This window comes from Salvelinus sp. IW2-2015, linkage group LG19, assembly GCF_002910315.2.
Source record: "Salvelinus sp. IW2-2015 linkage group LG19, ASM291031v2, whole genome shotgun sequence".
Classification (NCBI taxonomy): Eukaryota; Metazoa; Chordata; class Actinopteri; order Salmoniformes; family Salmonidae; genus Salvelinus; species Salvelinus sp. IW2-2015.
Window position 1 is genome coordinate 15,544,334 of NC_036859.1, and position 27,827 is coordinate 15,572,160.

General features: G+C 44.2%; 1 protein-coding gene across 1 annotated transcript; it reads right to left on the reverse strand.

Moving 5' to 3' along the window:
• Positions 1–4,643: 4,643 nt before the first annotated feature.
• On the reverse strand, positions 4,644–27,068 carry LOC111979610 (opsin-5-like). Its single transcript, XM_070449089.1, has 5 exons — positions 26,975–27,068; positions 14,226–14,388; positions 13,265–13,392; positions 9,637–9,971; positions 4,644–5,357 (listed from the first exon to the last, which is right to left on the reverse strand). Exons 1-5 carry the CDS (start codon positions 27,066–27,068, stop codon positions 4,644–4,646), a joined length of 1,434 nt encoding a protein of 477 aa, XP_070305190.1.
• Positions 27,069–27,827: the final 759 nt, after the last annotated feature.

Below are 27,827 nucleotides of genomic sequence, written 5' to 3' on the forward strand. Positions count from 1 at the left end.
GTCCGTACAGGAGTTGCAGCGATGAGACAAGACTGTAACTACCAATTGGATACAACGAAATTGGGGAGAAAAAGGGGTAAAAGTAAATAAATAAAAGTTTGCAAATGACACAACAGTAGTAGGCCTGATTACCAACAACGATGAGACAGCTTACCGGGAGGAGGTGAGGGCCCTGGCAGAGTGGTGCCAGGAAACTAACCTCTGCCTCAACGTCAACAAAACAAATGAGCTGATCGTGGACTTCAGGAGAGAGAGGGAGCACACTCCCATCCACATCGACCGGGCCACAGTGACTAGGATGAAAAGCTTCAAGGTCCTTTGTGTGCACATCACTGACAAATGGTCCATCCACACAGACATTGTGGTGAAGAAGGCACAACAGCGCCTCTTCAACCTCAGGAGGCTGAAGAAATGTGGCTTGGCCCCTAATACTCTCACAAACTTCTACAGATGCACCATTGTGAGCATCCTATCGGGCTATATCACTGCCTGGTACGGCAACTGCACCCGTTGTTACCGGAAGGCCAAGAAGATCAAGGACCTCAGCCACCCGAGACACAGCCTGTTCACCCCACTACTATCTAAAAGGCAGATACAGTACAGGTGCATCAAAGCGACAAAAAAAAAAGCTTTGATCTCCAGGCCATCGCTGTTAAAAAGTCACCACTAGTTGGCCTCTGCCCAGTACCCTGCCCTGAACTTTAGTCACTGTTACTAGCCGGCTACCACCCGGTACTCAACGCTGCACCTTAGAGACTGCTGCCCTATGTACATAGTCATTGAACACTGGTCTACAGTTGAAGTCAGAAGTTTACATACACCTTAGCCAAAGACATTTAAACTCAGTTTTTCACAATTCCTGACATCCTAGTAAATATTCCCTGTCTTAGGTCAGTTAGGATCACCACTTCACTTTAAGATTGTGAAATGTCAGAATAATAGTAGAGAGAATGATTTATTTCAGCTTTTATTTCTTTCATCACATTACCAGTGGGTCAGAAGTTTACATACACTCAATTAGTATTTGGTAGCATTGCCTTTAAATTGTTTAACTTGGGTCAAACGTTTTGGGTAGCCTTCCACAAGCTTCCCACAATACGTAGGTGAATTCTGTCCCCTTCCTCCTGACAGAGCTGGTGTAACTGAAGTCAGGTTTGTAGGCCTCCTTGCTCGCACACGCTTTTTCATTTTCTGCCCACAAATTTTCTATAGGATTGAGGTCAGGGATTTGTGATGGCCACTCCAATACCTTGACTTGTCCTTAAGCCATTTTGCCACAACTTTGGAAGTATGCTTGGGGTCATTGTCCATTTGAAGACCCATTTGCGACCAAGCTTCAACTTCCTGACTGATGTCTTGAGTTGTTGCTTCAATATATCCACATAATTTTACTTCCTCAAGGACCTACAAACCTGACTCAGTTACACCAGCTCTGTCAGGAGGAAGGGGACAAAATTCACCCTACTTATTGTGGGAAGCTTGTGGAAGGTACCAAAGTTTGACCCAAGTTAAACAATTTAAAGGCAATGCTACCAAATACTAATTGATGTATGTAAACTTCTGACCCACTGGTAATGTGATGAAAGAAATAAAAGCTGAAATAAATCATCTCTCTACTATTATTCTGACATTTCACATTCTAAAGTGAAGTGGTGATCCTAACTGACCTAAGACAGGGAATATTTTACTAGGATGTCAGGAATTGTGAAAAACTGAGTTTAAATGTCTTTGGCTAAGGTTATGTAAACTTCCACTTCAACTGTATACAGTGGGGCAAAAAGTATTTAGTCAGCCACCAATTGTGCAAGTTCTCCCACTTAAAAAGATGAGAGAGGCCTGTAATTTTCATCATAGGTACACTTCAACTTATGACAGAAAAATGACGGGGAAAAAATCCAGAAAATCACATTTTTAATGAATTTATTTGCAAATTATTGGTGGAAAATAAGTATTTGGTCACCTACAAACAAGCAAGATTTCTGGCTCTCACAGACCTGTAACTTCTTCTTTAAGAGGCTCCTCTGTCCTCCACTCGTTACCTGTAATAATGGCACCTGTTTGAACTTGTTATCAGTATAAAAGACACCTGTCCACCCTCAAACAGTCACACTCCAAACTCCACTATGGCCAAGACCAAAGAGCTGTCAAAGGACACCAGAAACAAAATTTTAGACCTGCACCAGGCTGGAAGACTGAATCTGCAATAGGTAAGCAGCTTGGTTTGAAGAAATCAACTGTGGAGGGCAATTATTAGAAATGGAAGACATACAACACCACCTGATAATCTCCCTTGATCTGGGGCTCCACGCAAGATCTCACCCCATGGGGTCAAAATGATCACAAGAACGGTGAGCAAAAATCCCAGAACCACACGGGGGGACCTAGTGAATGACCTGCAGAGAGCTGGACCAAAGTAACAAAGCCTACCATCAGCAAGGGCATTGAAGATGAAACGTGGCTGGGTCTTTCAGCATGACAATGATCCCAAACACACTGCCCGGGCAATGAAGGAGTGGCTTCGTAAGAAGCATTTCAAGGTCCTGGAGTGGCCTAGCCAGTCTCCAGATCTCAACCCCATAGAAAATCTTTGGAGGGAGTTGAAAAGTCCGTGTTGCCCAGCAACAGCCCCAAAACATCACTGCTCTAGAGAGATCTGCATGGAGGAATGGGCCAAAATACCAGCAACAGTGTGTGGAAAACCTTGTGAAGACTTACAGAAAACGTTTGACTCTGTCATTGCCAACAAAAGGGTATATAACAAAGTATTGAGATAAACTTTGTTATTGACCAAATACTTATTTTCACCATAAATAAATTCATAAAAATTCCTACAATGTGATTGTTCTGGATTTTTTTTTTCCATATTTTGTCTGTCATAGTTGAAGTGTACCTATGATGAAAATTACAGGCCTCTCTCATCTTTTTAAGTGGGAGAACTTGCACAATTGGTGGCTGACTAAATACTTTTTTGCCCCACTGTATGAGCCATATATTCCATACTCTGACATTGCTCGTTCTAATATTTCTTAATTCCTTTTTATTTTGGGGATTTGTGTGTATTGTTAGGTATTACTGCACTGTTGGAGCTAGGAACATAAGCATTTCTCTACACCCATGATAACATCTGCAAGATATGTGTACATGACCAATTCAATTTAATTTGGCTGGTGCCCAGATTTCATTTGGCCAGGCAGTAGGCAATAACTTCTCCTCGGAGTGGGACCCATCCGATCCCAGATCCAACCCCAGCGGTCCATCTCTATCTGACTACCACACGGCTGATGGGCTGCTGCGAAACACTGTTTTAATTGCCTGTTTTAAAAAGGATCAGGGATGAAGAAGAGATAAGCTCGACATTTTTTAAAGGCATTGATTCATGTTTTTTGCGAACCTTCCCATATCGTGATACTAACATTCTTATCAAGGCTGGAGCCTGTTAATCCCCTTCGCAAACAGGAGAAAATGTATCTGCATGTATGATTAATGAATAAATCAGCGAGTGCAAATGTTGATTAGCYTCTGTTTTCCACACAATAATTACATTATATCAGATTTATGGATGTTTAAATTAACTTTGTTCCAATTGACTCCCCATAATTCAATCTAATTAAGTACCAATATTTACTTTAACCAAGACTACAAAAAAATCTTTGCTCATTAGTTTCTCATATAGGCAGTTGGTATTTAAATGAATGATTAAATCAACAGATTTCAATACTGCTACCCAGAGAGAGAAGGTGCATGGCAAAGTGCTACAGTGCTGTTAGTTCAGCTGTGGAAAACAGGAGGAAGATTTAATGGCTTGTAACATGATTGGAAGGAATCAACAGTTTGTAGATTTGGTCAAATCATTTTTTGAACCTTGCAACGGAGGACATTCCATGCCGATGACTGCCATGCATATTTTACACAGTTTTCACACACAAAACGGTTCACAATGTGTCAATACCACACAACACAAATCTGTTTTGTCTTGTTGTTTTTTTAACCCTTTCTTCTCTCTCACTCTCTGAATTTGACTATCTACAGTTGCTCAATTTATACTTGGTTATTTGCCTTGCTCGCCCTTTCTCCTCTCCCTGTTGCGCTTATATACACAGTATACTGTAGTGCTTATTGTTGAGTGAATATCAGTATCTTCAGCTGTTTGATTATGACTTTGGTTGATTCTATCGCTGTCTCTCTCATCGATCTCCTTTATACATAAAGTCAACAGTTTCATGTTGAGTTAAACCATGCTGTACTGAACCAACAAAACAATCCAGCACCTACTGTATATGTACCTATATTAGACAACTGTAAACACTGGATGGAAATGGGATTGTAGAGGAAGCGGAACTGATGTCAAAGTGGGTTTCCCTTTCCATCGTCCATGTGTCAAACTGTTTATTGCCGCAAACAGTATTGTACCTTGGTTTCTGTCCCGATCCTTCCGAGGATGATGGGYTTCCATTTTGTTCCACTGTGTTCTCCTCCAGCCCACACGAATCCCTGAAGGACAACCTAGGTTTTTACTAAGCGCATTTTAACAAAGTCACTGTCTATCTTGACAGATAAATAAATAAAGTCATTTTAAATATCAACTGAAAAATATATATCAGAGATGTAAAAAATATAAAACCAGAGAATGCATATATCACATTCTATGGCCAGGCAAATTTAGCGTGTCCCGGCACCATCTCCAAGGTGATCTGTAGGTTGTCGATCTCCGAGGTCCTTTTGCTGCTCATGGTGGCTCGCAGGGACTTCTTGTGACAGGCCTCCTGTTTTTTATGCTTCTGCCTCTGCTTCCATGTTGGTTTCTGTGTCAGTGGCTGCAGCTTGGGCTGGGGCTCTGTTGAGAGCTGATRCTGAGGTGCGTTAGTGTTGATTGAGGAGCTGGGGGGGTTGGTGCCACCATGGCAATCTCTGGGGTAGTGTCTGAAGCACTCGAAGGCGTCGCTGCACTTCTCGCAGGTGCTGCTACAACCTCTGTACCCGGCGAGGGCTTGGTTGGCAGATGAGTTGGTGGAACAGGACTGGTCGTGTCCTGGTGGTCTGCGGAGCGACCGGAGGCTAACCTGGACCACAGAGCCGGAGCGGCACTTCCCCACAGCGCCTTGGGAGCAGGAGCACAGGCAGCCCTTCAGACAGGCCCTGTGAAAGCTCACCAGGTCCCGGTACATCACCCTGCGGAAGTTGGGCCTGAGCAGCAGGTAGATGATGGGGTTGTATATGGTGGAGGACTTGGCAAACATTGCGAGTATGGCGAACGTCAACGGTGGGATGTTCTCCATGTGTCCAAACGCTGCCCACATCGACACCACGGCATAAGGGCTCCACGCTGTGAAGAAACCGATACAGACAGCAACACTCAGCTGGAGGAGAAAAATAAACAATAGGACAGAAAAGGGGGGAAGGAAAGAGTGCGAGAGAGAGAGAGCAAATGTTATTTAACAGTTTAACAAGATCTATTGGCAGATGGCGTTTTAGTGCACTAGGCACTCCATTCATAACTGACTGACTACCGAGGATTGAATGATTGAAATAGGCCATTGAGGTTCTTTTAACAACACGGTTAGAGCGAGGGACATTAGAGCCTATCTGACTGCCTCTGATTGGATGAAGAGAGTAAAAAGGTATAGGTGAAGCGTTCTCGTATGGATCATGAGCCAAACTTATAGCAGGGAAGACTGTGGCTGATGATGCCCACTAAGCTGCGGGTGCAGCAGGCCCCCGACTCCACATCCATCATAATGTATTCCTGTATAACTAGCCAAATCCCTCTGAGAACCTCCCATCACTAGGGGATTTATTGAGGTCACTTCCAATCTCAGGGAGAGAGACGGATGAAGAGAGAGAGAGATGGAGCTGAGCTTTAGAGAGTCACCTGTCTCTGAAGCGAGGCCTTTGATATAAAAATATATATATTTCACCCGTCGCTTCGTTCCTCTCAATTCGTTTAATTCTGACCCCCAGGCCCTCTCTTTTCAATATGGCGGATGACATTGGAATCACACCTCAGAGAAGAGTCCCCAACCAGAGTGGGTTTCCTGATAATAAGATTTGCATCAATCTCAGGTATGAGTGGGGGAGGGGGGACCATCACCCCTGGATTGGGGCTGGTAGCAGGGAGAGATGTGTGTGTTTGTTGCGTTGCGTTCACGCACATACTGTACTGTACATGACTGGGAGAGGATGAGTGCTTTAATAAAGCCCCTATACAGGAACAGTAATAAAGGAGAGCGAGTGAAAGAGAGAGACCGGAAGAGAGCAAAAGGGAAGGTCTACATAAAGCAAAGAAATGGAGACAGGTATTTACTAATCCTAATCTATTTCCTGCACTGATCTTGCCTGACGACTCAAACTGAATTCTTCTCGCTGGTCTATGTTCGCTATATACAGTACTTCAGTCTGAGACTGCCATCGTTGAAGCCGTTTGTGGGGATGTCAAAATGACGGGTGTTGTACAAAACAAAGTCATCAGCGATTGGATCATCTCTAACCAATCAGAGTATCAAAGCCAATGACGAATTTTCAAAACGCCGTTTTACCTATGTGGATGTGTTCTGGATCTGGCCCAACCCATAGGTTTCTGGGACCAGTCAATGTGGTTGCGTTCTAGAACTCGTCGGGGAAGTACTCAAATCCAGACTCATTGCGGAGAAGAAACTAATGTCCGTGGGTGGTGCGTAGCGTTTGGCCGGAGCAAGGACTTTGGGTAGCCAGGCAAGCTCTGAGCATCCTGTTCATGACATTAAACTATACAAACCCCCTATTATGTGAAGTGGCCTTAGTAGTGACTATACAATACTCAATTGAATTTTGAATTAACGAATCATCCAATCAAATACAGTACCAGTCAAAAGTTTGGACACACCTACTCATTCCAGGGTTTTTCTTTATTTTTATTAATTTCTACAGTACATTGTTGAATAATAGTGAAGACATCAAAACTATGAAATAACACATATGGAATCATGTAGTAACCAAAAAAGTGTTAAACAAATCAAAATATATTTTATATTTGAGTTTCTTCATAGGAACCACCCTTTTTGCCTTGATGACAGCTTTGCACACTCTTGGCATTCTCTCAACCGGCCTTATGAGGTAGTCACCTGTAATGCATTTCAATGAACAGGTGTGCCTTGTCAAAAGTAAATTTTTGACTCACCACCTGGATTCGGTCTTATGTAGCAAAATGTGAAATGGTGTTTTTTACATTGGATAAAAGTAGAGACTCAGAACTACGAAATGGTATATCATACACTGTATTTGAGGAACAATGGGAAAGTCGTTCTGCTTTGAAAGTTGATCAACTTGTAAACTCACTTTTGAGAAAATCGCCTTTGAATGCTTTGGTATCTAGTGAAGAGCTCTGCTTTGTCTACACCCATTCAGCATCGTTCACACCCTCTTAAGCTTTAGCACCACCCATCTCATTTCGCTCTCTGAGTGCACACTCTGGCCAATGATTTGTTTACCTCTGGATAACATGAAAACAGCCTAACCAGCTCTGCTGGCAACAATTTCATTACCATTTTTTACAGACGTTTACTGACACCGGCCATATTCAACGGGTGTTCTACACACATCACTTAACGTTAGCTAACGAGCCAGCCAACTAACGTTAGCTAGTTAAACAACAATGAACAAAGTGCCAACAATGCCTAACATTAGGCTCTAACTAGAAAAGCAAACTGCCCTAGGAAACTAATAATAACGTCCACTAGGGAGCCAGCTAACATTAGCTATCTAGCTAACAGAACACTTTAGCTTGAAATTAAACCACTTTCTGTCAAAATTAGAAATGTGTAATATCTGAAAATGGAGCTAGCTAATGCTAGACTATCTTACCATCAACATGCATGATGGATGCGTCTCCCTGTCAGGAATGCCATAGCACGGTTGCCCTTAGTTTGAAGATGTAATCTGGAGACAGGTGTTTTCTCCATCTCTTTATCTATCATACTCTAATTCCACTGATTTCAAAACTTGATCCTCCAGAAAGTGGAGAGCAACACTTATGCAGCTCCACTACAGAATACATTTTTTTTAAAGCCGTGTTTGACAGGATTACCGACACAGACTGACGAGCTCAAATAGACAGACGCCTTCAATATGGCAGACCAATCCGAACTTCTCTCTGGGCATGTCCAACCCACTCATTATCTCAGCCAATCATGGCTAGTGGGAAGGTTAATATATTTTTTCTGTGGCTTAACCAACAAGGCTTGTAATTGAACAATTGTATTCGTATTTACAGATGGCATACAAGTTTGTTATTAAGGCATATGAAAGTTCACATGGTCCAGAAGGCATTTCTGCCCAAAAAAACACATTTCTATAAAAAWAAAAAAAAWTTGAATTGAAACGGCTCTCCTGTGAAGTCGTGTCAGTTTGAGCCAATCGATTGTGCTGTGACAAGGTAGGGTTGGTAAACAAAAGATGGCCCTATTTGGTAAAAGACGAAGTCCATATTATGGCAAGAACAGCTCAAATAAGCAAAGAGAAACTAAATCTGTCATTACTTTAAGACATGAAGGTCCGTCAATCCGGAAAATGTCAAGAACTTTGAATGTTTCTTCAAGTGCAGTCGCAAAAACCATCAAGCGCTATGTTGAAACTGGCTCTCATGAGGACCACCACAGGAAAGTAAGATCCAGAGTTACCTCTGTTGCAGAGGATACGTTCATTAGAGTTACCAGCTTCAGAAATTGCAGCCCAAATAAATGCTTCACATAGTTCAAGTAACAGACACATCTCAACATCAACTATTTAGAGGAGACTGCGTGAATCAGGCCTTCATGGTCGAATTGCTGCAAAGAAACCACTACTGAAGGACACCAATAATAAGAAGAGACTTGCTTGGGGCAAGAAACACTAGCAAATCACATTAGACTGGTGGAAATCCACATTTGTGAGACGCAGAGTAGGAGAACAGATGATCTCCGCATGTGTGGTTCCCACCATGGAGGTGTGATTATGTGGGGGTGCTTTCCTGGTGACACTGTCAGTGATTTATTTAGAATTCAAGGCATATTTAACCAGCATGGCTACCCCAGCATTCTGCAGCGATACGTCATCCCATCTGGTTTGTGAGTAGTGGGACTATCATTTGTTTTTCAACAGGACAATGACCCACCACCCCTCCAGGCTGTGTAAGTGCTATTTGACCAAGAAGGAGAGTGATGGAGTGCTGCATCAAATGACCTGGCCTCCACAAACACCGGACCTCAACCCAATTGAGATGGCTTGGGATGAGTCGGACCGCAGAGTGAAGGAAAAGCAGCCAACAAGTGCTCAGCATATGTGGGAACTCCTTCAAGACTGTTGGAAAAGCATTCCAGGTGAAGCCAAGAGTGTGCAAAGCTGTCAACAAGGCAAAGGGGGGCTACTTTGAAGAATATAAAATATATTTTGATTTGATTTGTTTATCACTTTTTTGGTTACTACATGATTCCATATGTGTTATTTCATTGTTTTGATGTATTCACTGTTATTCTACAATATAGTATATATAAAGAAAAACCCTTGAATGAGTAGGTGTGTCCAGACTTTTGACTACTACTGTATATTTATACTTTTTTTAAATCAACAGTTGTCAGAACATGCTTTACGGTACAGTACCCCTGTTAGACTCTGTTCAGTGCTCACCTTCACAATAACAGTATGGATGTTGCTCATCTTGGCCGGCCGGGCCTCATGATGTTCCATGGCCTTACGAGAGGCTCGAACCTTCATCAGAATGCCCGTGTAGGATACTGTGATGATGCAGCAGGGCACGATGTAGCACAAGATAAAGAGCGCCATTGTGTAGGAGCGGGCCACGGGGTGCAGGTTGGACAGGCGCCAGTCGATGCAGCAGGCTGTGCCATATGGCTCTGGACCATACTCACCCCAGTGGGCCAGAGGGGAGAAGGCGAACACCAGGGCCCAGACCCACGCACAGGCTATCAGCAGACGGCCATGCCCCGGGTTGAATCGGTTACCTGAATGGACGAATGGATGAGTGGAGAGATGGATGGGGGATGCATGGGGAGGTGGATGGATGGAGAGAAGGATGGATGGATGAATGGATGGATGGATGGATGGATGGATGGATGGATGGATGGATGGATGGATGGATGGATGGTCAGTTTAATAGGATAGCATGGTCATCATTAAAGATTCTGATAAGCACAGGTGGGGATTTCTAAAACTGAAAATGCCATAGGGGATTATTTTGACAGGTTGTCACGCCCAGACCATAGAGAGCCTTTTTATTCTCTATTTTGGTTAGGTCGGGGTGTGACTAGGGTGGGTAATCTAGGTGGTGGGTAATCTAGGTTGTTTTATTTCTATGGTGGCCTGGTATGGTTCCCAATCAGAGGCAGCTGTTTATCGTTGTCTCTGATTGGGGATCATATTTAGGCAGCCATTTCCCCACTGTGTTTTGTGGGATCTTGTTTTTGTGTTGTTGCCTGTGAGCACTCCAGAGCTTCACGTATCGTTTGCTGTTTTTTTAATTGTTTTGTGCGTTTCACGAATAAAAAGATGTGGAACCCATATCACGCTGCGCCTGTTCCGAATGTTATTTCGACGATCATGACAGAAGATCCCACCACACCAGGACCAAGCAGCGTGCCCAGGAGGAGAAGGTATCCTGGACWTGGGAGGAGATCTTGGATGGGAAGGGATCCTGGACTTGGGAGGAAATCGATCGCCTTCCTTGGCGGCAGATGCAAGGAGAGAAGGCGCCGGGGTTTGCGGCCACAACGGAAGCCCAAAGGACAGCCCCCCCCAWKAATGGGGGGGGGGGGGCACACGGGTGGTCGGAGCCAACCAGAGCCCATCTGGGAGAAGATGGAGAAATTGGAGGAGAGTGAACGGAGAAAGCCAGAGACCACCTGGCAGGAGATAGAGAGGTGGCCGGTCGACCCAAGGAGAGTACCAGAGCCCACCTGGGATTCGTTGGAACAGTGTGAGGAGGGATACCGGAGAATGGAGTTGGCTAGGAGTATGCGGAAACGCAGGCGTTTTGGAGGAACGTGTCATCAGTCCGGTGAAACCTGGGCCGGCTCCACGTATCTGGCCTCCAGTGCGCCTCCCCAGTCCGGTACGTCCTGTGTCTCCTCCTTGCACTTGCCCTGAAGTGTGTGTCACCAGTCCGGTACCACCTGTGCCGGCTCCACGCACTAGGCCTCCAGTGCGCCTCCCCAGTCCGGTACGTCCTGTGCCTGCTCCTCGCACGCGCCCTGAAGTGCGTGTCACCAGTCCAGAGCTTCCGGCGACGGTCCCTGGTCCGGAGCTTCCGGCGACGGTCAACGGTCCGGAGCTACCGGCGACGGTCCACGGTCCAGAACCTCCTGCGACGGTCCACGGTCCGGAACCTCCTGCGACGGTCCACGGTCCGGAACCTCCTTCTGCGCCGGTGCCCAGTCCAGGCACGGTGTCCAGTCCTGCTCCATGGCAGGAGCCTTCATCTGCGCCGGTGCCCAGTCCAGGCACGGCTTCCAGTCCAGCTCCAAGGCCAGAGCCTTCCTCTGCGCCGATGTCCAGTCCAGGCACGGTGTCCAGTCCCGCGCKAAGGCCGGAGCCTTCCTCTGCGCCAGTGCCCAGTCCAGGCACGGCGTCCAGTCCCGCTTCATGGCAGGAGCCTTCCTCTGCGCCGGTGCCCAGTCCAGGCACGGCGTCCAGTCCCGCTCCAAGGCCGGAGCCTTGTTCGGCGCCGATGTCCAGGCACGGCGTCCAGTCCCGCTTAAAGGCCATAGCCTTCCTCTGCGCCGATGTCCAGGCACAGCGTCCAGTCCTGCTCCATGGCCGGAGCCTTCTTCTGCGCCGGTGCCCAGTCCAGGCATGGCGTCAAGTCCCGCTCCATGGCAGGAGTCTTCCTCTGCACCGGTGCCCAATCCAGGCACGGCGCCCAGTCCCGCTCCATGGCAGGAGCCTTCCTCTGTGCCGGTGCCCAGTCCAGCATCCAGTCCTGCTTCATGGCAGGAGCCTTCCTCTGCGCCGATGTCCAGTCCAGGCACGGCTTCCAGTCCCGCCCCAAGGCTGGAGTCTTCCTCTGCGCCGGMGCCCAGTCCAGGCACGGCGGCCAAKTCAGCTCCATGGCCAGAGCCTTCCTCGGCACCGAGGCCCAGTCCGGGTAGAACGCGGACTCCATGGCCGGACCCGTGGTCTGGGCGGGGGCAAAGTCCCGCACCAGAGCCGCCACCAATGCTGGCGGATCCGCGAGCGGAGTGGGTACTTCACCCCGCACCGGAGCCGCCACCGACGCTAGATGCCCACACGGACCCTCCCCTATAGAGTCAGGTTTTGCGGCCAGAGTCCGCACCTTTGGGGGGGGGGGGGGGGGGGGACATCTGTGCCATTTTTGTATTGGTGGACTATATGATTAAACACGCTTCTCAGACATCCCTGCTCTCCTGCGCCTGACTCCTACACCTCTCACCGAGACTCACGTTATCACAGAATCCCGCACCAAAAATCTATGAAGTCAGCAGGAGCGGAGCATACAGGAGCGTACGATGTACGATGGGACGGCGGCCGGGGGCCAGGGGGGGGGGGCTTTTTATTCTCTATTTTGGTTAGGTCGGAGTGTGACTAGGGTGGGTAATCTAGGTTGTTTAATTTCTATGTTGGCCTGGTATGGTTCCCAATCAGAGGCAGCTGTTTATCGTTGGGATCTTGTTTTTGTGTTGTTGCCTGTGAGAACTCCAGAGCTTCACGTATCGTTTGCTGTTTTTTTTTATTGTTTTGTGCGTTTCACGAATAAAAGGATGTGGAACCCATATCACGCTGCGCCTTGGTCCGAATGTTATTTTGACGATCGTGACACAGGTACACATTTTTCGGGACTGTTTTGAATGCTCCCAGAGTTATTTTCTCAATTTACAGCCCTGGGTATGTTATGGCGCACATACTAAATACATGGATAACTGATCCATTATGTACTAGACCACATTTAAAAAGAACAGCAATAAGAGAATAGACTAATAACTAATTTGTTTAAGTTGGTAGAGCGTGCCTCAGCTGGATGGCACAATTTTTGCCAACATCACAAGCCATACTAATTGAGTGTTGGTTAGTCAGTTGCAAGTGAACTTGTCAGCCATCAAAGCAGTGGCTGATGTTTGTTCGGTCACTGAGGATTTATCTACTTCTTTTGATTATCTAGTTCCTTTGAACTGTAGATTTTCGCCCCATCAATAAATCAACAGTCAACTACTTAGTGTCGACTTTTACTAATCCTCTGTCAATTCCATGGGCAAGACTAGGGCCAGGCTCTTTGATGACTTACCGTAGAGAGGATAACATACTTTCACAAAACACACCATGCTCAACAGGGTGAGAGTGGTCAGACTGCAGATCCCAAACAACACGCTACAGAACGCGTAGATCAAACACACCGTTTTCCCAAACAGCCACCTGAGGGAGAGGGGGAGGAACAGAAAGAGAGGGAACAAGAGAGAGAGGGAGAGCGGGAGGGTTCAGAAAGGCCGTAGAGGGAGAGAGAAAGAGAGAATTAGAGGGATAAATAGAGCGGGAGAGAGAAATACTGAAAGAAAGAGAGAGTGAGAACACACTGACCATTCAYTGTACAATATAAAGCAGGACCTGTCACCACACAACCAAACTAGAAAGGTAATTGAACCATGACAATTGGAGGGGATAGTTTTTAATCCAAACCCAACACGTTTACTAATCTGCATTTACACAGTGTGGTGGCATAAGGCCAACGTTAGACATCAATACCTTTAGTCAAAACACTACAGTTTCCTGCACTGTAAAAAAAAAAAATCCTTTTGGTTTTTACATTAACTTAATATACCTTTATTTACAGTAATGTACAGGCAATTGGCTGCCAGTAAGTTACTGTAACAAAACTACAGGATTTCTTTACAGTGTGTCTGTGAAGTATAGGAGCCAGTCACATGTGAGGTGAAGCATTTCCTCTCCTCTCCAATGGGCTGCTACTGTGGCTTGGGAAGTCTGTATGGMGTCTTTCATACTATCCTGCTGAACCGAACTGCACTGTGCTGGCCTGGAAATGTCCTTTTCACATGATCCTTTCCAGGAGGATCCAGTGGATGAGTAACCAGGTCAGACAGCACAGTACAGCTTGGCTTGGCACTGTAAAATAGTATACAGTGCCAGACCTGGGTACTCCCTTATTTCACTATTATTTGATGGTTTGTACAGCTCCTGTGGTAGATATTTGCTAGGCTTGGCTCTGTGGTGTAAACCTGGGTGTACAGTACTTGTGGTAGATGCTGGAGGTGATGGCCATGGGGTAGAGGGACAGAGTCAGACCCATGTCGCTGATGGCCAGGTTGATAATGAACATCTCAGCTGGTTTGAGCAGGTGCTTCTTCTTGTAGGAGACGTAGAGCAGTGTGCTGTTGCCAAACAGAGAGCACACACCTGCAGACCAGAGAGAGAGACAGAGACACCACTCAGTACTCTGCTGTGATAATTACCACAGAGACAGACACACCTCAGGACAACAACTGGAGGGGTATATAAATATGCAGAAATATAAACACTAGAACGGGCACGGCTGTACTGTCGAATGGCCGTGTTCTGTTGGGTATGTCCGTTCTAGTAATTCTACGTCTATGCCTGTAATCAGCATAGTTAAAGAACATGTTTGAAATAAATTACGTCCCAATGGGGCTGTGTCCCAAAGGAATATTAAGGGCAGTGTTGAGTCAATGAATATGGTATATTATTTCCCCAGACCTTTCCTATCAATGGAGCGTAATTACACATTGATGTAACTAATGAACAAGGACACTCCATAAATCTACACTGAACAAAAATATAAATTCAACATGCAACAATTTCAAAGATGTTACTGTTCATATAAGGAAAATTGATTAGGCCCTAATCTATGGATTTCACATGACTAGGAATACAGATATGCATCTGTTGGTCACAGTAGTGGCGTGGATCAGAAAACTAGTCAGTATCTGGTGTGACCACCATTTGCCTCATGCAGAGCGACATCTCCTTTGCATATAATATATTTAACTCATTGATCAGGCTGTTGATTGTGGCCTGTGGAATGTTGTCCCACTGCTCTTCAATGGCTGTGCCAAGTTGCTGGAAATTGTGTTTGTTGTCCATAGCTCATGCATGACCATACCATAACCCCATGGGGCACTCTGTTACCCAATGTTGACAACAGCAAACCGCTCACCCACYCGACGCCAAACACYTTGTCTGCCATCTACCCAGTACATTTGACACTGGGATTCATCRGTAAAGAGCACACTTCTCCAACATGCCAGTGGCCATCGAAGGTGAGCATTTGCCCACTGAAATTGGTTACGATGCTGAAATGCAGTCAGGTCAAGACCCTGGTGTGGATGACGAGCACGCAGATGAGCTTCCCTGAGACGGTTTCTGACAGTTTGTGCAGAAATTATTCAGTTGTGCAAACCCACCCATCAGCTGTCCGGGTGGCATGTCTCAGACGATCACGCAGGTGAAGAAACCGGATGTGACATTCCTGGGCTGGCATGGTTTCATGTGATCTACGGTTATGAGGCTGGTTGAACGTACTGCCAAATTCTCTAAAACAACGTTGGAGGCGGCTTATGGTAGAGAAATTAACATTAAATTATCTTGCAACAGCTCTGGTGGACATTCCTGCAGTCAGCATTCCAATTGCACGCTCCCTCAACTTGAGACATCTGTGGTATTGTGTTGTGTGACAAAACAACATTTTAGAGTGGCCTTTTATGTCCCCAGCACAAGGTGCACCTGTGTAATGATCATGCTGTTTAATCAGCTTCTTGATATGCCAAATCTGTCAGGTGGATGGATTATGTTGGCAAAGGAGAAATGCTCACTAACAGGGATGTAAACAAATTTGTGCWCAGAATTTGAGAGAATCTGTGCGTGTGGAACATTTCTGGCATCTTTTATTTCAGCTCTTGAAACAAGGGACCAACACCTTACATGTTGCGTTTATATTTTTGTTCAGTATAGAAGTACAAAGAAAGTTATAAAATATTGCGTTGTTTAGGAGTGCAAGGGCGAATTTAGTTATTGTACTTCACAGAGCGCGTGTGTCCCAAACGGAAATATGCGAATACATGCTAGAACACGCCAATTTTTCCCCGTGTCACTTGCTCACAGTACACCGCAAGACGCCTCCTCCACCCAGGGATGCCAGGTCTAACTAAAATTTCAAAGACAATGACCACTCAAAACCAGCCCAAAATGACTGAAACTAGCCCACTTTTTTTCTCTKGCAAGAGAGTAATTGCCACATTTATACAATAAACTCCTTTTCCATAATGTTATCGAGTATATTAAAACTTCTTAAGAATCGGTGTCCTGCTATCGGGACAACTTCCGGTGAAACTGGAGGACGGGCAATTCAAATAAATAATCATAAATATTATGGATTTTAAACATTTAGGTACATATAAGTATCTTATATCGGCTGAAAACTTAAATTATTGTTAATCTAACTGCACTGTCCAATTCACAGTAGCCATTACAGTGAAAACATGCCATGCGATTGTTTGAGGACGGTGCCCCACATCAAAATATTTTTCCACCAGCACAGGTTTCATACATTCACATATAACGATTAAATATTCACTTACTTTTTGAAAATCTTCCTCTGATATGTCATCCAAAGGGTCCCAGCTATAGCATGTAGTGTTGTTTTGTTAGATAAAATCTTTCTTTATATCCCAAAAAGTATGTTTAGTTGGCGCCATCYATTTGAGTAATCCACTCGTTCAACTTGCAGAGAAAGGAATCCGAAAATCTACCTCTAAACTTGGTTTCAACAAGTCAAAATACGTTTCTATTTCATCCTCAGATGTCCTAAAATATAATCAAACTATAACATTTATTTCGGAAAGAAGTATGTTCAATAGGAAACCGATTTTAGCAGGTGCGTAATGTCTTCATGGCACACGCAAACACGAATTTCCAAGACTGTGTCCTTCTACTAAAACTGATATTTCTTATTCGTTTTTGAAGTTACAAGCCTGAAACCTTGAACATAGACTGCTGACACCCTGTGGAAGCCATAGTAATTGCATCCAGGGAGCTAATTTCCAATATGACCTTTCTCTTGCATTTCTAAGAGGATGGTCTCTCTCAACAAAAATAATTCAGGTTGGTTTGTCTTTGGATTTTCTCCTACCATATCTATTGTGTTATATTCTCATACATTATTTTAACATTTCTACAAACTTCAAAGTGTTTTCTTTCCAATGGTACCAATTATATGCATATCCTGACTTCAGAGCCTGAGCTACAGGCAGTTTACTTTGGGCACATCATTCAGGCAGGAAGAGGAGAAAAAAGGGGTCTAGCCCTAAAATTAAGAAGGAATATCCTAGTAACTTGTTACGACGTTAGAAGAAAAATTCAGTTGTCATCAAAATAACAATTATTGTAAGCTAGGACATGACATAATAAAGGAATTTGAATATGTCTCAAGATTAAAGATAATTTGCCCTTAAACTCGTCAGATCAATTTCCATCAATGGACGTCAATTTAACTCATTTGACTCCTATGGTTAAGCAATAAGGCACCAGGGGGTGTGGTATATGGCTAATATACCACGGCAGAGGGCTGTTCTTAAGCATGACCCAAAGCGGAATGCCTGGATACAACCATATACCACAAACCCCAGGGGTGTCTTATTGCTATTATAAACTGGTTACCAATGTAATTAAAACAGCAAAAATACGTTTTTTGTCATACCCCTGGTAAAGAGTCTGAAACTTTCAGCCAAATCGGCATTCAGGGCTCGAACCCAGTTTATAATTAAGCAATAAGGTGTTGCGTCGTGCATAAGAACAGCCCTTAGCCGTGCTATATTGGCCATATATCACAAACCCCCGAGCTGCCTCATTGGTATTATAAACAGGTTACCAACGTAATTACAGGAGTAGTAAAAATAAATGTTTTGTCATGCCAGCTGTCAGCCAATCAGCATTCAGGGCTCGAACCACCCAGTTTATATTTGTACATAAATCTCTTTTGCGCATCTGCTTAACTACAGATCAATCCGACAGGAGAGTGTGAGTGATGAAAGTTGGACCAAAAAAGCAAAAAAACAAGAAAAATATTTTCTGGCAATTATTATTAAATCAAATTGTATTTGTCACATGCCCCGAATACAACAGGTGTAGACCTTACAGTGAAATGCTTACTTACAAGCCCTTAACCAACAATGCAGTTTTAAGAAAATACAAAAAAGTAAGAGATGAGAATAGCAAATAAGAGCAGAAGTAAATAACAATAGCGGCGCTATATACAGGGGGTAACGGTACAGAGTCAATGTGCGGGGCACCGGTGTCGAGGTAATTGCATAGATAATAACAGATAGTAGCAGCATCGTAAAGGAGGGGAGCAATGCAAACAGTCTGGGTAGCCATTTGATTAGCTGTTCAGGAGTCTTATGGCTTGGTAGTAGAAGCTGTTTAGAAGGCCTCTTGGACCTAGACTTGACTCCGGTACCGCTTGCCGTGCGGTAGCAGAGAGAACAGTCTATGACTAGGTGGCTGGAGTCTTTGACAATTTTTAGGGCCTTCCTCTGACACCACCTGTTATAGACGTCCTGGATGAGCAGAAAGCTTGCCGGTGATGTTACTGGGCCGTACGCACTACCCTTTGTAGTCTTGCAGTCGGAGGCGAGCAGTTGCCATACCAGGCAGTGATGAAACCCGTCAGGATGCTCTCGATGGTGCAGCTGTAAAACCTTTTGAGGATCTGAGGACCCATGCCAAATCTTTTCAGTCTCCTGAGGGGGAATAGGTTTTGTCGTGCCCTCTTCACAACTGTCTTGGTGTGCTTGGACCATGTTAGTTTGTTGGTGATGTGGATGCCAAGGAACTTGAAGCTCTCAACCTGCTCCACTACAGCCCTGTCGATGAGAATGGGGGCGTGTTCGGTCCTCCTTTCCTGTAGTGCACAATCCTCTCCTATGTGCCAGCTATTAAGACTACAACCCGTTATAAATGGCATATTTGACAGATTGACATGTCATTTTAATAAGCATATACTACTGACTAAAATCTGAGTTTATGATTGTAATTCAACTTTGCCATGGTTTGCTTAGCAAGATGCAGGTAGCCTATAGCCCCTGATAGGCTTACATCTAATTTCCGATGGGCTACAGTAGACTAGGCAAGATGTAAACTGAACGATTTAGCAGCTTGCTTAGTTCAAATTGACAGACTAATTGATTCAACATGAATAGCAAGGCGATTTCGAGGTAAGAAGTGCTTGTGTTTCCCAATAGCCTGCTGGAATAGACTACTGAGGATGTGGTCGTAATTTCAATCATATTAATAATGTGTATATGAACTGAATATGCTTGTCAACAACAGCCAGTGTTTATTTTATTTACCTGTAGACTAATCTGACTGCCTGTTACCGTAAATGTTATGCGTACTAACAATAGAATGGCAATTGCGATAGAGTTTTGATAACTTCCAATTGAATGAACTAAACATGGCCATTAATAATGGCATAATAACACAAGGCTACAACAACAATAAGCTGTTATAGGCTATTTATTACATCTGTTTACCAGATCCCGGTAGGCTACACAAGAGYCACAAATTAATGTGCGATGACTTTCAACATATTTATTGTATCAAATGGTAGCCTACAATGGCATATACATTAATAGGCTACTTGATGGCCAACAGATGCAAATGTATCATTATCCACATCTAAGTTTCATTGAGGACTTTTCCCCATAACAGAAGCACACGAGGGAGTTCCATAACTTACATTTGAAATTTCCACTCATGCAGCCCCCGAGACCCAAGAACTGAGCATCCCTAAAACACATCAGTTCTAGCTGTTAATATGTTTTATGGGAAAAAGGTTTGAAAAAAGGTGTCTATATAATGAGAATCTAAATAGCCTACCAACGTGCGCGCGTGCTGCTCTGTCTCCTCTCACTCACATGACTCAGCCAGTAGTGGACTAAGCCCTCCCCAGGCCCCCACTCACTCACTCAGCACAGGGGCGCCGCCAGGGATTTTGGGCCCCATGGAAAGATATCACATTGGGCCGCACCACCACAGGCCACACCAACCCTGCACAATTGCTGTAACCACACACCTCCAGAACCCAATCGACCCATTCAAAGCTTTAAATAACTCTACCTTTGCAGGCTTGCAACTCACTTGTAGTCCAATATTTACTGTACGATATTTACTGACAGTGAGCTGTGAAAATATAACTCAGACATGCATGCAACTCAGACATGTGCAGACATGCATGCAACATTCTGCGTACAGTGGAATTCACTGTTTGATGCAAGACTGATACCCTCTATAAGAAATTTGCTAAAGGCGATCTTTTACAGTCTAAATGTAATTTTAATGGTCAAATTCTTGAATGGAAAATTCTCTTAACATTAATGAATAACTTAAAATAAAAACTTAAATATACATTGACCTCTTCAATTAAAATAAATMAACATTATCATCTATAGAATGATATAAAAAACAAAATAATAAAATCAGCAGCAGATTTTTGAACTATGTTTACATAACAACTAGAAAATATGCAGCTGTGAAAGTGGAAATAGAAAACAACATGGAAATGAAAAGGCCTGATGGTGGCGCTAGAGGAAAGGTCAAGTGGTCACCAAATCAATAGGTTTCTTCCACTTGGGGTCTTGATTGTGCACAACAAATTCTATGGCAATCCAGCCAWTACTTTGKGATATATCTTGTTCTCYGWCTGTTCTCAGTCTTGTTCTCAGCCTGTGGGCATCATGTGTGTTGTGATCCAACATCCATAGCCATGTCATTTAACAGTTGTCACTGGCCCTTGCTCAGCCTTACTCACCAAGAGCCCAGCACCGAGCCTTCTTGCTAGCAAAGTCACTGATCAAGTCTTTGAAGTCCAGCTTTCTNTCACTGGCCCTTGCTCAGCCTTACTCACCAAGAGCCCAGCACCGAGCCTTCTTGCTAGCAAAGTCACTGATCAAGTCTTTGAAGTCCAGCTTTCTAGTTAACTGACTTTCAATGGACGGCATGGCAAGACTGCAAAGCCTGTCCTGGGACATAGTGGACCTCAAATAGTTTTTTATCCATTTTAGCTTACTGAAAGCGCTCTCGCCACCAGCAACAGTCACAGGCAGTGTGCAAAATATACGTAAAGCAATACACACTTCACCAAAAATGCTTTGCAGCTGCATCTTACAAATTGCATTCAGGAGGGGGGACAAGAGGGGACAAGTTAGGGGGGAAGTAGCAGCATATACAGTGTTCATGTGTCTTACTTCATTTTGAACCTCAGGTGTAAGATCTCTGGAATACTTCATGATCAGTGGATGGCACACAGAAGAGACTTTATCATCACTATTCTGCCCAACTTTCAGAACAGCAGAAAATGATTCTAAAATGTTTGCAGTGGTATGGAACCTAGTGTKCAAGTCACTTGTTAYCAGTAAAAAAAAACACTGTGTTCCAAAACACCGTTGCTGCACTGTCCTGAGCTGTCTGTTGAGAGGTCTCATCATGGAATCTCTTCCTTTTCCTCTGGCGGCTGTGTTCCTTGCTAAATTGAGGTGCAACATCCATTTGCGTAGCAATCAGTGTTGCCTCAGAAAGGACGGACTCCCATCCATCTCTAAGAGCCTGCATCTCTTCCTTTAAGGCTCTGATATTGGCTGCCTCTGTGTCAAGTGAGATTTTTCCTGACTGGAGAACCACATTCCTGTCCTCAATGCATTGCACTACCTGCAATTATGCCAACTGACATGTCATTCAACACAATGCTGCTCACCTCCTTCTTCAGTTGGGAGCTGAAGCTGCATCTGTTGGGTCTGGCACCAGGCAGGGGCAGGGACAACTGATTTAGTATGAATAGCTTGCTAAAAGTTTGCCCGCATTGATTAAATGTTGGCCAAAAGAGGAACGAATTGTAAACACTCTTTTCTGTGAATATAATATCAAGTAACTAATGTTAGGAGAGCAAAAGTAGCCTATTTCACTATGGACTAAGCTAACAGGTTCATTTCCACCACTCARGGACAACACCCACCTTCCTTTGTGAAAAATTGGATGACATACTGTCGCCCTTCCTTTTCTCTCTCCTGTCTTTCTTTTCTTTCTTTTCGTTTTTGGAAGCTATATTTTCCTTTAGGAAGCTGAGACATGATGCTCCACCGGCACTCCTCACTCTCAATTCACTGCTAGTAGTGATGGGTCATTCACGAACAAGTCGGCTCTAAGAGCTATCTATTTATAGAAATATTTAAAAAATGAAGATATGAATAATCAAAAGATTTAAATGAATAGAATTAACTAATTCAAAAAAAGAAAAAAGAAATAAAATAATATAGGCCTAAATGCTCAAGCGCACACACATTCTTTCTGWCTGTCTGCTCAGAATAACAGCCTCACCTGTTGTTCCTGTCAATCAGACACGCAGTGTCAACCAATGAACCAAAGATGCGTGAGGGAGGGCCGAGCCAACTCACTCACAGTCACACACTTAGCAGCCGAGGAGAGAGAGGAAGGACAGCTGTGAAAACAACAGCTGGAAAATGAGTCGGAAGCACAGTAGCATTTGGATGCATTTTTATAATGTAGACAATGTTAGAGCACAGTGTAGAATTTGCCAAAACAAAATCTCATATAAAGCCGGTTCTATGCCCAACTTATACCGGCATATGCGAACTGTGCACCCAATTGTGAAGCTAGCTGTAGCTGAGCTTCGAGAAACTAGAGGGCCTGCTAGTGATAGTGGTAGAGCCAGCACCTCCACACGTGGAGATGTATCCACTCAGTCAAGTAGGCCTACTAGTGATAGTGGTGGAGCCAGCACCGCCACACATGGAGATGTATCCACTCAGTCAAGTAGGCCTACTCCGCGACCCACAGCAACGCAGTCTTCTATGGACCAGTTTATGTCGAAGTCTATGTCTGTAGCATAACAAGGCCAAAATTGATATTGCATTGGCTAAAATGATTTCTACCGATTTCCATCCATTTTCGATCATGGAGGACAGAGGTTTTAGAAATTATAGCAATAGTCTAAATCCAATGTACACAATTCCAAGCAGAAAAACCCTTTCAAAATCACTTATTCCACAACTGTACGAGAGCACAAAGGCTTCAGTGCGGGAAAAAGTCCATAAAGCGACTGCAGTTTGCCTTACCAATGACTGCTGGACATTATTTATTTATTTATTTATTTTATTTCACCTTTATTTAACCAGGTAGGCCAGTTGAGAACAAGTTCTCATTTACAACTGCGACCTGGCRAAGATAAAGCATAGCAGTGCGACAAGAACAACAACACGGAGTTACACTTAAACAAACGTACAGTCAATAACACAAAAGAAAAGAAAAATAGAAAGATCTATGCACAGTGTGAGTAAATGTAGAAGAGTAGGGAGGTAAAGCCAATAAATAGGCCATAGAGGCTAAAATAATTACAATTTAGCATTAATACTGGAGTGATAGATGTGCAGATGAGGATGTGCAAGTAGAGATACTGAGGTGCAAAAGAGCAAGAGCGTAAGTAATAATATGGGGATGAGGTAGTCGGGTGTGCTATTTACAGATTGGCTGTGTAAAGGTACAGTGATGGGTAAGCTGCTCTGACAGCTGATGCTTAAAGTTAGAGAGGGAGATATAAGACTCCAGCTTCAGAGATTTTTGCAATTCGTTCCAGTCATTGGCAGCAGAGAACTGGAAGGAAAGGTGGCCAAAGTGGCTTTGGTGATAAAACGGACGGCACTGTGGTAGACTACATCCAGTTTGCTGAGTAGAGTGTTGGAGGCTATTTTGTTAAAGACATCGGCGAAGTCAAGGATCGGTAGGATAGTTAGTTTTACGAGGGTYTGTTTGGTGGCATGAATGAAGGTGGCTTTGTTGCAAAAAAGGAAGCCGATTCTAGATTTAATTTTGGATAGGAGATGCTTATTGTGAGTCTGGAAGGAGAGGTTACAGTCTAACCAGACACCTAGGTATTTGTAGTTATCCACATATTCTAGGTCAGAACCATCCAGAGTAGTGATACTAGTCGGGTGGGAGGGTGTGGGCAGCAATCGGTTGAAGAGCATGCACTTAGTTTTACTAGCATTTAAAAGCAGTTGGAGGCAGCGGGAGGAGTGTTGTATGGCGTTGAAGCTCATTTGGAGGTTTGTTAGCACAGTGTCSAAAGAATGGCCAGATGTATACAGAATGGTGTRGTCTGCGTAGAGGTGGATCAGACAATCACCAGCAGCAAGAGCAACATCATTGATATATACAGAGAAAAGAGTCGCCCGAGAATTGAACCCTGTGGCTCCCCCATAGAGACTGCCAGAGGTCCAGACAGCAGGCCCTCCGATTTGACACACTGAACTCTATCTGAGAAGTAGTTGGTGAACCAGGGGAGGCAGTCATTTGAGAAGCCAAGGCTAATGAGTCTGCCAATAAGAATGCGGTGATTGACAGAGTCGAAAGCCTTGGCCAGGTCGATGTAGACGGCTGCACAGTACTGTATTTTATCGATGGTGGTTGTGATATCGTTTAGGACCTTGAGCGTGGCGAGGTGCAACCATGACCAGCTCGGAAACCAGATTGCATAGTGGAGAAGGTACAGTGGGATTCGAAATGGTCGGGTATCAAGGGTAACCACTTCTTACATGTCGGTTACATGTCACTTCATTGAAGATTTTTCGATGTCTAGCTGTCTTCTGGACTGCTTTGAGTTCAGCGACAGACACACCTCAGAGAACTTGGCAGAGGAACTGTTGAGAGTGGCCAGAGAATGGCAAGTAGTGGTCTGTTGTGTTAGCGACAATGCAGCTAACATAACCAAAGCCATGAACATTTTCAGAATTTCCATCATCCATGTCTTGCCCACACAATCAACCTGGTTGTAAGAGATGCTCTGAAGGTGATGAAGCCCACTGTGGACGAAGTGAAAGCAGTTGTGGAATACTTCCACAGGAGCACAGTAGGTGCTAAAAAACYTCTACACAACACCAGATGGGGATGCCTGAGCTGAGGCCTAAACAAGACCGCACTTCAAGGGGAAATTCAWCATTTTATATGTTGAAGCTGTTTCTTGAGTCAAAGGATGCCATCATCTCTACCCTGGCCATTGTCAATGCACCTGTTGATGCTCTGCCCCAAGAGGAATGGGAGGTGGTGGAGGAGGTGTGCAGAGTACTGGAACCCTTTGAGCAGGTCACTGTGGAGATCAGTGGAGAGAGGTACCGTAAGCAGTTATTACTACATCATTATTTAATCCAGTATTATATATGTATATGAGCAGTAGATGAGAATGTAGTATCAGTAGACAAAACATGAACCTGAACTAATAAGTTACTGTTAACTCTTTTCAGCTATGTGACAMCCTCAAAAATTATACTGTGTAAYGGTCTGCAGCGAATCACAGCCAGCCGCCAGAGAGAAGCATATGTAACCACAGGACATGTGACAGAGTTGATGTACACCCTATGTTCATCAATGGACAGAAAGTTCCACAGAATGGAATATAATTACGTGCTATCAGAAACCGCTGCACTTGATTGATGAGGCTCTTCAAAGAATAACCTCAGCAGCAGGGAGGGCCAGCCCCAGCAGTCAGCTGGCTCAGGCACCAGGGCAACAGGAAGAAGAGGGATCAGATGGAGCAGAAGCACCAGCAGTAGTGCCTCAAAACGTCTTCTGTTTGGATGCTGTTTGACGAGAGAGCAACTGGGGATGCGGCACGAAGGAATCCCTCAGCAGATGCCATAATGGAGGTCCGATCCRATTTGGAGGAGCTCCTCCTCCAAAGATCTGCAGATCCTCTGAGCTGGTGGAAGAACAAGGCCTCTGTCTACCCACGGCTTACTAAAGTCATGACAGGGAGACTCTGCATAGTGGCCACATCCGTTCCCTCTAAGAGGGTCTTCTCGAAAACGAGAGGCTCTCTGGATGTTAACTTTTTACCAAAAACAAGAAAAGAAAATGTAACCGTTGGTTTTATTTGTACATTGCAAATAAAATATTCTATTAATGATGATAGGTTAATAATTTAATGTTGAACATTTTTTACCTAATGTTCTAATAATTTTTTAGMGGCCCTGTCAGTCACAGGCCCTTAGAATTGTCTTAACTTTTCCACCCCATACGGCACCCCTGACTCAGCAACAGCTTGCCTCAGTGCCTGATAGTCAGCGGCAGGTCACAGTGAATTCGATTTTTGTTTTTTTAAAGAGAAATGTCACGGCTGGCGGTGTGCAACTTAGAAGTAGCCCAAAAAAAACAACCAGCGACCAATACATTTTCATCCGTGACATCGTTTTCAAAGTTGCTCGATATGGTTAGAAAGTGATGGACATGGCAACCCTGCCTACTGCTAGATARTGATACTGGCAACCCTGCCTACTCCTGCTAGACACTAATACTGACAACCTAGCCTACTCCTGCTAGATACTGATACTGGCAACCCTGCCTACTCCTGCTAGATACTGATACTGCACAACTTAAACACTTGCCACCCAATCCCCTCTTCCCCAAAACATGTGTAAATATTATTCTGTAAATTGTGCCTTCCTGTATTAGATGTATGCTAACATGTTTATTCTGTTCTACTGAGCCATTTACTTTATGTTTGTGTTCTTATCTGTTCTACTGAGCCATTTACTTTATGTTTGTGTTCTTATCTGTTCTACTGAGCCATTTACTTTATGTTTGTGTTCTTATCTTTTATTGTTTCTTCTTGTTGCATTGTAGAAAAGGAACCTGCAAATCAGCATTTCGTTGGAKGGTATATACCATGTGTATCCTCTACATTCGACTAATAAAACTTGAAACAGACACACACATGWGAACACACARACACTCCCAGGTTAAGTCCCAGTGTGTAGTCTGGCATCATGCCGAGAACTGACTGATAGAGTTGGTCATCATGTTACAGTTCAGCAACATGCTTCATCCGCTCCTCTCTGCCTACATTCACATGTGGCTGACTGGGGGTGTAAGTCAATCCTTTTTGAAGAGAGAGCTCACTTACCAAACACAGCATACACTATGGCTACAGTTATGTCCGCCGCCACAGGTATGTTTGAATGGAATGCAATGTCCTCATTGTTGGCAATCGCCCTCATCTGAAATGGAAGAGAATAGAAAGAGATACAGTTACATATGTGTACTAAACATGATCAATGTTTATCGCCTCTCTCTCTCATTTAAGTGAACATTGCAAATACATTCAGTTGATGACATGTTGGTTTCAACAAATAAAGAAGTCTATCAACTTCCATTCATCCTCCATGAAAGGTTGAATACCTCTCACATGTCCGTTCTGTTTTCACCTTGGTGTACTTGGAGGTTTACCTTTTTTTCTGTGTTGCATGTCAGTAAATCAGATAACATCCAAGCCCCTAAGTCCACACAACCCATCACCAAAGTGTTTTTAAGTTGCATTGTTAACAGAAAGATGAGTAAGAACTATTTTCTGCTCCAAGGCATAAAGAGGGATGGGAGCTGAGAGTACGCTTGATTTTTTGTGTGTATGTGTGTGAGTGCGTGCGTGCGTGCGTGCGTGTGTGTTTGTGTGTGTGTGTGTGTGGTGGGATATCAGAGAGAAATTAATGGGATTATACCTTATGGTAGTATATGATCCTTTCGGCTGCTCACAGCAATGATTTATGTGGTGCTTAGCACTGCAGGGTCATGTTAGCTCAGTATGAGTCTGTTTGAGTGTATGTGGTCACACATTTAAACCAATGCATGGCGCTGGGACCATCGGTGGTAGTATGAAATGGATTTCTGCATGGATATTGGCATTGCAAAACTGCAATCTTTATGCATGCATCATTTACTGTAGGTTACTCTAAAGAAGATGGTGTGTGTGTGTGTGTGTA